The following is an 11,712-nucleotide window of genomic DNA, read 5'->3' on the forward strand; positions in this document are numbered from 1 at the left end:
GTAGGGGGTGGGGTTGTGGGGTTTGTGGGGGGTGGGGTTGTGGGGGTTTGTAGGGGGTGGGGTTGTGGGGGTGGTGGGGTTTGTAGGGGTTTGTGTAGGGGGTGTAGGTGGGGTTGGTGGGGTTGGTTGTGGGGGTGGGGTTGTGGGGGTGGGGTGTGGGGTTTGTGGGGGGGTTGTGGGGTTTGTAGGGGGGGGTTGTGGGGTTTGTAGGGGGGGGTGTGGGGTTTGTAGGGGGTGGGGTTGTGGGGTTTGTGGGGGGGGTTGGGGTTTGTAGGGGGTAGGGGGTTTGTAGGGGGTGGGGTTGTGGGGGTTTGTGGGGTGGGTTGTGGGGTTTGTGGGGGTGGGGTTGTGGGGTTTGTAGGGGGGGTTGTGGGGTTTGTAGGGGGTGGGGTTGTGGGGTTTGTAGGGGGTGGGTGTGGGGTTTGTGGGGGGGTGGGGTTGGGGGGGTGGGGTTGTGGGGGTTTGTAGGGGGGTGTGGGGTTTGTAGGGGTGGGTTGTAGGGGTGGGGTTGTGGGGTTTGTAGGGGTGGGGTTGTGGGGTTTGTAGGGTGGTGGGGTTGTGGGGGTGGGGTGTGGGGTTTGTGGGGGTGGGGTTGTGGGGTTGTGGGGTTGTGGGGTTGTGGGGTTGTGGGGTTGTGGGGTTGTGGGGTTGTGGGGTGGTGGGGTTGTGGGGGTTGTAGGGTGGGTGTGGGGTTTGTGGGGGTGGGGTTGTGGGGGTTTGTAGGGGTGGGGTTGTAGGGGTTTGTAGGGGGTGGGGTTGTGGGGTTTGTGGGTGGTGGGGTTGTGGGGGTTGTGGGGGGGTGGGGTTGTGGGGGGTGGGGTTGTGGGGGTTTGTAGGGGGTGGGGTTGTGGGGGTTTGTAGGCGGTGGGGTTGTGGGGTTTGTGGGGGTGGGGTTGTGGGGGTTTGTGGGGGTGGGTGTGGGGTTTGTGGGGGTGGGGTTGTGGGGTTTGTGGGGGTGGGGTTGTGGGGTTTGTAGGGGTGGGGTGTGGGGTTTGTAGGGGTGGGGTTGTGGGGGTGGGTGTTGGGGTTTGTAGGGGTGGGGTTGTGGGGTTTGTGGGGTGGGGTTGTGGGGTTTGTAGAGGGTGGGGTTGTGGGGGTTTGTAGGGTGGGGTGGGGTTGTGGGGGTGGGGTTGTGGGGTTTGTGGGGTGGGGTTGTGGGGTTTGTAGGGGTGGGGTTGTGGGGTTTGTGGGGGGTGGGGTTGTGGGGGTGTTGTGGGGGGTGGGGTTGTGGGGTTTGTAGGGGGGGGTGTGGGGTTGTGGGGGTGGGGTTGTGGGGTTTGGGGTGGGGTTGTGGGGGTTTGTAGGCGGTGGGGTTGTGGGGTTTGTGGGGGGTGGGGTTGTGGGGTTTGTGGGGTGTGGGGTTTGTGGGGGTTTGTAGGGGGTGGGGTTGTGGGGTTTGTAGGGGGTGGGTGTGGGGTGTGTCTAGCCATCATCTGCATCTGAAGAGAATCTGAAGCAGCCGGCCCACCAGCAAGGCCAGCCAATGATAGAGAGAATGACTAATATAGCGGCTCCTCCCCTGCAAAACCAAAAAAGGAAGTGCAAGATCAGTCCCACAATGCAATGCACAGTGAAATAAGTGTGACCTCATACTTTAGCTCACCTAAGAACTCTCTTACTTTTTTTCAGTGATGAGAGAGCAAATATAACTGTAAGGAATGCAAGGGACTGTACAGAGCTGTGGTCAGCATGTTTGTGCTGCTGCAGTGTGTAAGAGCTGTGGCCAGCATGTTTGTACTGCTGCAGTGTGTAAATGGTCATTTTCACTCTCATTTCGAACCCTGAGCTCTCGAGCTGCTCAAGAGGAAAACAGCTCCATAATCTGCTGCAGGTGAGGGAAAGTTGGAGCAGTTTCACAAATAATAATCTGGAAACAGTTTTGTTTTTATTGGGCTCTGGTTTTGGAATATGTCACAGTGAGCAAAAATTATGAGGTTTTGATACAGCTGCGAACCAAAGTTGTTACATTAAGCAAGCAAGTCCAAATGGAAACCATAAAAATGTTAAAAAAAAAATAAAAAATAAAAAAATTTGCTATATGGAGTAAGAAACACAATATACTGTGATTATGCCTTGATTAGGTTAGGCTACGTTAGGCAGTTTCATAAAAGTAAACAATTATTTTAAATGCAATTATATTTTCCTGAGGTTTTAAAACACCTTCCCGAACGGTTTAAGTTAACTTTCCAGGTTAAAGGTGCCCCGTGCAGAGACAGGCATCCCTAAAACTACAAGCTGAAATTGAGCTCTTATGGACCCTGAATGTCATAGAAACCTGCAGGGAGATATTCCTGAACAGCCTACAGAGTATCAGTCAGTTACCTACTGCCTACAAAGTATCAGTCAGTCACCTACAGCCAACAAAGTATCAGTCAGTCACCTACAGCCTACAAAGTATCAGTCAGTCACCTACAGCCAACAGAGTATCAGTCAGTCACCTACAGCCTGAGTCAGGCCTGGGCTTAAACAGCCAGTGAGCCTCTGCTTCTACTGTCTGACCTGGTCAGAAGTTCCACACGCTACCAAACTGTGGGAAAAACAAACTTCCTGATAAGAGCATGGAGTTTACCTTTAGTCGATTTTCCCCAAAAGAACACTCGTAAAAGCCAGAGAGTCAGAGGATCAATCAGAGCAAACAGGAACAGTCAGTATATAAAATAAGGAAGGAGAGCGGACATAGAGGCCTCTTATTCCCCAGTACTCCACAGGGAAACTCTTGAGCCAAAATGGCAGATCCATGAACAAGTCGTTAAGAGACTGCACACCACAGTGTCTCCCAGAAATAAGTTATGCCAAGTCGGGCTGTCTAAACTCATACACTGGCGGTACCCATCTGCCCAGAGTAATGCCCCGTCTGCCCCTAGCACTGCCCCTGTCTGCCCAGAGTACTGCCCCTAGCACTGCCCCTGTCTGCCCAGAATACTGCCCCTGTCTGCCCAGAGTACTGCCCTGTCTGCCCCATCTGCCCAGAGTACTGCCCCTAGCACTGCCCTGTCTGCCCAGAGTACTGCCCCTATCTGCCCAGAGTACTGCCCCTAGCACTGCCCCGTCTGCCCTCAGTACTGCCCAGTGACCTGTCTGCTTCCACGCCCTTAATGAGTTTTAAATCACCCCCCCCTCCCCCTGCCACCCTGAGCAGTGTGTCAGGTTAGCACACTGAGCATCATGTCCGTTTAACACACTGAACAGCGTGTGTAATAGCGTGTAAGCGTTTCAGTGTGTAAGTCGCTCACCCTGCGTGTGTATCGGTGTGTGTAATGCCGTGTGAAAGTGTGTAATGCTGTGTGAGAGTGTGTAATGGTGTGTAAGAGCATGTGATGGCGTGGGAGAGTGTGTAATGGCGTGTAAGAGCGTGTAATGGCGTGTAAGCGTTTCAGTGTGTAAGTCGCTCACCCTGCGTGTGTATCAGTGTGTGTAATGCCGTGTGAGAGTGTGTGATGCCGTGTGAGAGTATGCGATGGTGTGAGATTGTGTGATGCCGTGTGAGAGCATGTGATGGCGTGTGAGTGTGTGATGCCGTGTGAGAGCATGTGATGGCGTGTGAGTGTGTGTAATGGTGTGTAAGAGTGTGTAATGGTGTGTAAGAGCATGTGATGGCGTATGAGAGTGTGTAATGGTGTGTAAGAGTGTGTAATGGTGTGTAAGAGCATGTGATGCCGTGTGAGAGCATGTGATGGCGTGTGAGTGTGTGTAATGGTGTGTAAGAGTGTGTAATGGCGTGTGAGAGTGTGTAATGGTGTGTAAGAGTGTGTAATGGCGTGTGAGAGCATGTGATGGCGTGTGAGTATGTGTAATGGTGTGTAAGAGTGTGTAATGGTGTGTAAGAGCATGTGATGGCGTGTGAGAGTGTGTAATGGCGTGTGAGTGTGTGTAATGGTGTGTAAGAGCATGTGATGGCGTGTGAGAGTGTGTAATGGCGTGTAAGAGCGTGTAATGGCGTGTGAGTGTGTGTAATACCGTGTAAGAGCATGTGATGGCGTGTGAGTGTGTGTAATGGTGTGTAAGAGCGTGTAATGGTGTGTAAGAGCATGTGATGGCGTGTGAGAGCATGTGATGGTGTGTGTAATGGTGTGTAAGAGTGTGTAATGGTGTGTAAGAGCGTGTAATGGTGTGTAAATGCATGTGATGGCGTGTGAGAGCATGTGATGGCGTGTGAGAGTGTGTAATGGCGTGTGAGAGTGTGTAATGCCGTGTAAGAGTGTGTAATGCCGTGTAAGAGTGTGTAATGGTGTGTAAGAGCGTGTAATGGCGTGTGAGAGTGTGTAATGCCGTGTGAGAGCATGTGATGGCGTGTGAGAGTGTGTAATGCCGTGTAAGAGTGTGTAATGCCGTGTGAGAGCATGTGATGGCGTGTGAGAGTGTGTAATGCCGTGTAAGAGTGTGTAATGGCGTGTAAGAGCGTGTGATGCCGTGTAAGAGTGTGTAATGGCGTGTAAGAGCGTGTGATGGCGTGTGAGAGCGTGTAATGCCGTGTGAGAGCATGTGATGGCGTGTGAGAGTGTGTAATGCCGTGTGAGAGCGTGTAATGGCGTGTAAGTCGCTCACCCTGCCTGTGTATTCCTGGTTCATTTCATCGCCAATCCGCCGCAGCTCCTGTCCCACCCAGTGCTCCGGCTGCAGGACACCCCCCCCAGAGGGGCGCACCGAATATGCCTCTGGGGGACAGGACAGGGAGTTAGCAGGGTCACACTGAACACGACACGACACCACAACACAACTCTGCCCAGGTTTTGGGGTGCGCTTCACCACTAAAACAGGGGACAGTTAATCCTTCTGACAAATGACAATCTCATTTGGGCTGGAGTCTGGAGGTGGCGATTCAAAGCTGGAACATTCCCTGATGGTTCTGCTGTGAATAATGTTCACGCTGAAACAAGCCCGCTTTAGTTAATTAGCTTCTATTTGTACAATAAAATTTGTGAGAAACTCATGCAGTTTCACAGCCAATGGAACGAGCTGCTGCACACTGTCACAGCCAATGGAACGAGCTGCTGCACACTGTCACAGCCAATGGAACGAGCTGCTGCACACTGTCACAGCCAATGGAACGAGCTGCTGCACACTGTCACAGCCAATGGAACGTGCTGCTGCACACTGTGCTCCAATCTGATGCATTTACAGAGCACAGGTAAACCCCCGCAGTGCAGGTACCCCAAAACCGATCTAATTAGGGGAAAAAAGGACTTTAAGTGAGGAAGGGCACTATTGCTCTTGAAACCGCTTGAAACCATGTTTCTATCTCAGAAACGCACAATTACTATTCAGGAAATGAAGCTGTGCTTATGCAGCTAAAACTGAATTTGACCCCAGAAACACTGCCCAGCCCCCACCCACCCACCCCCCACCCCCTCCCTTTTTGGGCTCTGAATGAAACATTGGCCCACATGCAAGTTATCTGCTGCACTTGTACACGCTCATTTCTGGCTGATGCAGAAAACGTACACATACAATAAGTTCTCTATTTTATTCAACAATGATGAGATTTTATGAAAGTTCCCGTTGCTCTTTTTGTGTTGTCAGCTATAATGAAAGATTCTCATGTGCTTTCGCTAGTAAAACCACTTATAGGTTTGTGCGTAATAACACATGCATACTCATCTCACACTGACAGCATTAACCAATCAGGCTATTAAATACAACTATATCATTTGGATCCAGTGCCACTTTTCTTTTGTGATTTAAAATTAAAATTTACATCATTAATAGGGGTAGCTCTGTTTTTCCTTTCCATTCCCAACTTCCTCACTCAAACTTGACAACTTGACCTTGGACTTGAGTACTGGGGATTTGAGACGTGACTTGGACTGGAAGTGAAGTGACTGGACCACAGAACTGTTAATTGCAGCGCAACTGCAACCCCTGACAGATGTGCTTATACACCAAGCTTTACCACAGGAATTAATAATCAGGAACCTGTGCTTTTGCATGTCCAGAAGGGGGAAGTGCAGGTACAGGGGGCAGAGTTAGGAGCAGCACCCAGCACAGACACAGACACAGGCACAGACACAGGGCACCGCTACAGTCTATAAGCAGGGGGGGGACTCACTTGCTTTTACATCCCAGCTTTAATATACTGAAGAAACCTTAAATGACTATTTATTCTCAACACATTGCTGAGAAAAACCAAAGTGCATCATGGACAACGTGGTTGTGTTGGGGGATGTGGTTGTGTTGGAGATGTGGTTAGTTGGAGGATGTGGTTGTGTTAGTAGATTTGGTTGTGTTAGTGGATGTGATTGTGCACAGTATGTGCAACATTTTGTTAGATGAACATAATCATCCTGCAGATAGAGGCTGTGGGAGGCAAACCCAAGCACAGCTGTTCAGGGTGTATGTCTCTATACTACAACCACACGGTGTCTCAGGTACAGGTGTCTCTGGTACAGGTGTCTCTCTGTTGTTCTACTTAAAGGTGTATGGGTGAAATCCTGCTTTGCAGGTTCTGTGCAGAGCCAACCCTTGGAGGTGATGCAGTTTAAGCAGAAAGCAAGTTCAGCGCCTGGCTCATGTGACCCATCAGTGTGACGGGATGAGCATTTTACCGTGGTTCTGGAGGTTCTGCTGCTCTTGGTTCTGGTCATCTTGGGCTGATTGCGGCTGTGTGTGGTAGACGGTTTGGCCAGATGGACTCGCTGTCTGTATCGAGTTGCTATCGGCCGTTAGTGGAAAGTCTGGCCGTGGGTGGTCAAAGGACAGACATCCACTGGAGGCTGTGGACGGATCTGAGCAGAGCGCGGGGCTGGACGGGTAATCAGACGGGTCGCGTGAAGCTCCTCCGCGTTTTGGCTCGCCTTCACAGTGCCGGCCGCTGGCAGACGGGTCAGCGGGACCGGGACCAGGACCGGGACCGCCTGCATCTGCCAGCGTCCTGCCATTCGATTGAGTTTGTCCTCTGCAGAACAGGCAAAACCGGAATTACAACCTGCACTGTTACACCTGCCAGTGCTGTCTGGCTAGCCTCCACAAGTAGCCTAGCCGATACACTGTCACAGCCAGACATTTACATACATACTCCCAAATGTGAGATTTCAGTGTTTATACCAGGACGAGATGTGCCATTTCTGCAATCTGTGCCGAAAGTTTTCTTTTCAGTATAGTTGCTCCATCCGGCTCCACATAAAACATGACACTCCCAACAAGTCCCCCCCCAAAAAATTATGAATGCAATTAATTATAACTGCCACTAATATAATACTATTTCCCAATTATCTTGCATTCTGTTTCAGACATTGTACAACAGGGTAGAGAGTTGTTTGATGAAAATGTTATTACTATATAAATTCTCAACAAAAAAAAGTGGTGTCCATGCTATCGCATTGGCTTTGGAAAACTTACTCCAGACGTGAGAAACAGTTCAAGCATAGCAAACACCGAACGCTGTTCACTTTCTTGGATAATAGGCACTTTTTTTGTCCGACGGTTATCGAAAACCCAAATGAAACTTCCTAAAATACAGTAGTCCTTCAGCGTCAGCCCTTTACCGCCACCCAGTGGCCGACTCTCAAAGCGCTGAGGTGCCATCGACCACTCGCAAAGGAACATGCTGCAAAAAAACAGTCCCCCAAATATCCACCACCACGGGACAGTTCGAAACGCGGTGGGCTTTGGCGCATTTACACAAAAACAAGTGCAAAAGCACAGGGTATAAAGCAATGTCTGTCAGTCAAAACGATCTAAATTAGCCCAGTCATAGCTATATGTAGCTTTAGGAACCCATTCCAACACCACTTAGAAGTACACTTTCAAAGGGGTTTCAAATTCACAAAGTAAGTACCCGCCCGATCGGGCTCCTTGAATCTAGGCGACAACCTGTACACTAATTGTACCTGATAAATCTAACAGAATGGCGGAAAGCGAAAACAGCCCAAGAGTGCTGCATTTATTTGTGCTCTTGGCACCGGGAAGTGTCGCTCGAGCAGACAAAGCACACTCGCGAGTTCGTGGGGCAGGCTTTGGGGAAACTGTCGCGCGTCCTGGGTTATTTTCCAGGGAGCGGTTTTGTTTCTCAGGTTAGTGACCACTACGAAATATGGAGCGTTCATTTTTTTTACTGAGCTAAACTAAAATTTGAACTAAAATGTGAATTTGTAATATATTGCCTGCGTCAAACAAAATAAGCGAATGCTGCCCGTTCTTATTAACTTTTGACATGTTCACGGTAAGCAGTTTGGCATCACTGGCAGTTTGGCATGTTTCGCAAAAGCAAGCATTAGTTCGAAATGGAGCTGCCGAGAACTGGGTGATGAACAAAAAGATAACTAACATCTGCGGAGTAACTTACCTGGACATGTCCAGTTATTGTTTTATCTTCACATAACAGTTCTAAAATAAATTGACCACCAAATAAATCTGTCGATCTGCCACGCACACCCCCAGACCGCGACTCGAAAGTGTTGATATTCTCAACACAATAGATTTGTTTTGTTTGTTTTCCTAGCGAGAAAGTATAGATTTAAAAAGCCTGAAGATGCATCTTGTAATAATAAGATTTCCTCACCGTTTTAGCGAGGTAATAGAAAATGAAAAGACCCTTCCAAATCTAGTATAACAGGCTAGATGATCTTATTTTGGTACTGTAGATCCCGGTACTGCCCTCCTTGTCGAAATTCTCCGACAGTGAGAGAAAGTTGCAAGTCTAACGTGAAGAAACGGAGACGCTCTGGCCACGCTCCGCCCACGGCCCCGCCCACATCTGTGTGGTTGGCGCTCACCTCGCGTGCGAATGTTGGTGTGTTCCTGTAAAAACACTAACAGGCCAGCCGTATTCTAACTGAAATGTAAAAAAACTATAAATGCGACTTGCGTTTCAGTGAATCTCTGCAAGCACAAATGCACACCAAGCGTTTATACGAAACCGTTAAGGTATGTGCGTGGATCGGTCTATATTTATTAATTTTATGTATTATTTGGGGTTATCATTGTTTATGTTGGGTGGTTTACATTTATTTAAAGAAATACATGACTTAAAATAATTTTATATGAATTAATCCATGAGTGAAATTTGTATTAAAGTCTGCATCTGCGTTTCAAACGTGTTACAAGTAAAAGTTAAAAGTAAACTTCAATTCCGAGGGTACCTTGATTCAGATATTAACCTAGAATTTGGAATTGGCTTTTGAGAGTAGGGAGAGGGAAGGGACTGCTCGTGGGACATCGTGAATCTTTGGGGCGGTTAGTCGTGCCTGTAAAAGGTGCACCAGACGGGATCACCCTTCTGCTACAAACACACACGCACACGCACACGCACACGCACACACACTCTCTCTCTCTCTCGCTGATAGCAGAAAAAAACACGCCATTATTTAATACAACCGTGATCATATTTAATGTACATTCAAGTGGAAACAAATACAGTACAAAATCACTGGGACAGAAGTTTTGATATTTTATAATAATAGTTGCAAATGCCCAAAGAACGTACTCGGAATCACTTAAAACATACTTTATTCATATAAAAACCCAATAAATCAAACACTATATTATAAAGCCTATTGTATTCAGTCGAAATGTTAAATTCTTTTTTTGTAAATCCTGAAAGTATCAAAGATCTCATCCTGCCACTACACAAGCAGTAGGAGATGGCTGCATGGAGTTGGCTGAATGGAGTTGGCTGCATGGAGACCATGTGTCTTGTGTAGCTAGCATGGCATTTACATTCTACAGTCAGCAGTGACATCACGTAGCGGCCTGTCAATCAGAAGCTACTGAAGTGAATATCCACGCTAGACATGCTGCAGACATGACACAGTTTACACCGAAAGCAAACATAATTATTTTCCTGTTTATAAATGTGAAAAATGCAAGTATACGTCTTTATCTTGTGGCTTCTTGAGCACTTTAAATGCCTGGTTGCACAGGTTGAACTTTCATTAAATTCCCCTTATAGCAAAATACAGACGACCCACATGTCCATAGGCCCATAAGTACAATTTCCTACACATCCCAAGAGCCACTGCAGTGCAGACATATTCTCTACATGTCCCATCTGTCAATGCAATGTAGAGGCATTTCTTACACATCCCATCAGTCATTGCAACTAAGAAACCACAACACCTAACTGGACACAGAACTCTGACAAAAGCTGCGTTTCCACCGCAGGAACTATACCCCAGAACTAGGAACCTTTTGAGGAACTCAAAGGAAGGAACCTTTTAGTTCCTTGAAAAGTAGTTCCTGGGACTAAAAGTTCTGGGTGCTTTTGGTGGAAACGCGGCTAAAGAATCCAGCAGGGAAAAAACCCTCCCTTCCTTGAGTGTCCTTCACAGAGACGGCCTGTGGACCAAGAGAGATGCTGTGGGGTTTGTGTGCTGGGGGAGGTGAGAGGTGAGGTGAGGAGGGAGGGCAGAAAGTCAAAGGTGGAATCTCATAGTTTGGGGGGGGGGGCGGCTCTGTCAGAGTTTAGACGGGGCCTTGGGGGTGGGGGGTGGATCTCAGAGTTTAGGCAGGGTCTGGGGGGTGGTCTCAGAGTTTAGGCAGGGTCTGGGGGGGGGGGGGTGGTCTCAGAGTTTAGGCAGGGTCTGGGGCGTGGTCTCAGAGTTTAGGCAGGGTCTGGGGGGGGGTGGTCTCAGAGTTTAGGCAGGGTCTGGGGGGTGGTCTCAGAGTTTAGGCAGGGTCTGGGGGGGTGGTCTCAGAGTTTAGGCAGGGTCTGGGGGGGTGGTCTCAGAGTTTAGGCAGGGTCTGGGGGGTGGATCTCAGAGTTTAGGCAGGGTCTGGGGGGTGGTCTCAGAGTTTAGGCAGGGTCTGGGGGGTGGTCTCAGAGTTTAGGCAGGGTCTGGGGGCGTGGTCTCAGAGTTTAGGCAGGGTCTGGGGGGGGTGGTCTCAGAGTTTAGGCAGGGTCTGGGGGGGTGGTCTCAGAGTTTAGGCAGGGTCTGGGGGGGTGGTCTCAGAGTTTAGGCAGGGTCTGGGGGGGTGGTCTCAGAGTTTAGGCAGGGTCTGGGGGCGTGGTCTCAGAGTTTAGGCAGGGTCTGGGGGGGGTGGTCTCAGAGTTTAGATGGGGTCTTGGGGAGGCCCTGCGTGGGCTGTTGGGGGGTGGGGTAGAAGCCCCATTCTGCTCTGGGATTGGCTACTCCAGCGATAGGGGCCTGGATGCAGCACGACGGAATGTTGAAGTCGGAAACGACTTTCAAAGCCTCGTCCTTCACCGACTTACACAGCTCCAGCAGCTGAAATACAAGAGTTTAACATTCTTTAATGAACCAATCAGTGACCTGCCCACACACTCTAAACACTGCTTCCATAATTATGGATCATTTCTCAAATATGAACATTATGTAATAATCATAAATGATCAGCCTGCCCATTAGTGCACTTTGGCCAATCAGACACGCAGCTGAGTTATACTAGGGCAGGCACACATTTAATTGGTCACAGAATACTCAATTACCCGACCTAAAGTGTGGATAAGTACTAGCCCTGAACATTCCTCCTCAGGCAGATTTCAGTGTGACTCCTACTAATGCTGTTTATGTGAAACAGATACTATACCAGTAATATATTTTTATGCAATGATAAAAATCATTTTTCACACATGAATTGATACTTTCTTCACATTTGCCAATCCACTGCCCTTTCTTGTACAAAGACATAAAACATTACTTAAATATTTTTCAGAGGTAGACTGTACCGGTCCCCGTCTACAGCATTAAAATATGAATCAAAAGTAGCTCCGGCTCTGGATTATGAAGGTTAAAGAAGTGCCAGACGGTGAACCCT

General features: G+C 48.7%; 2 protein-coding genes and 1 long non-coding RNA gene across 10 annotated transcripts in view; 1 reads left to right on the forward strand and 2 right to left on the reverse strand.

The window, feature by feature from the left end:
* Positions 1–11,712, forward strand: part of LOC135242921 (uncharacterized) — an 86,566-nt gene that overhangs the window by 56,588 nt on the left and 18,266 nt on the right. The gene's annotated exons all lie outside the window — the stretch shown is intronic.
* Positions 1,336–8,639, reverse strand: LOC135242893 (bcl-2-like protein 11). Its single transcript, XM_064314204.1, has 4 exons — positions 8,282–8,639; positions 6,543–6,892; positions 4,546–4,655; positions 1,336–1,519 (listed from the first exon to the last, which is right to left on the reverse strand). The coding sequence occupies exons 1-4, from the start codon at positions 8,287–8,289 to the stop codon at positions 1,430–1,432; spliced, it is 558 nt and encodes a 185-aa protein (XP_064170274.1). The 5' UTR covers positions 8,290–8,639; the 3' UTR covers positions 1,336–1,429.
* The window catches only part of acoxl (acyl-CoA oxidase-like), a 13,639-nt gene continuing 12,680 nt past the window's right edge, over positions 10,754–11,712 (reverse strand). Inside the window, exon 19 of the mRNA XM_064314147.1 lies at positions 10,754–11,162. Within this exon, the coding sequence (XP_064170217.1) occupies positions 10,980–11,162 (183 nt within the window). The 3' untranslated portion in view covers positions 10,754–10,979. The remainder of the gene's footprint in view (positions 11,163–11,712) is intronic.

The sequence above is a fragment of the Anguilla rostrata genome, chromosome 2 (genome assembly GCF_018555375.3).
Source record: "Anguilla rostrata isolate EN2019 chromosome 2, ASM1855537v3, whole genome shotgun sequence".
Classification (NCBI taxonomy): domain Eukaryota; kingdom Metazoa; phylum Chordata; class Actinopteri; order Anguilliformes; family Anguillidae; genus Anguilla; species Anguilla rostrata.

Coding starts and splice junctions, on each gene's coding strand:
- LOC135242893 (XM_064314204.1), bottom strand. Junction 4,656..6,542: donor GCAGAACCTCCAGAACCACG/GTAAAATGCTCA, acceptor CCTGTCCCCCAG/AGGCATATTCGGTGCGCCCC. Junction 1,520..4,545: donor ACCAGGAATACACAGGCAGG/GTGAGCGACTTA, acceptor TTGGTTTTGCAG/GGGAGGAGCCGCTATATTAG.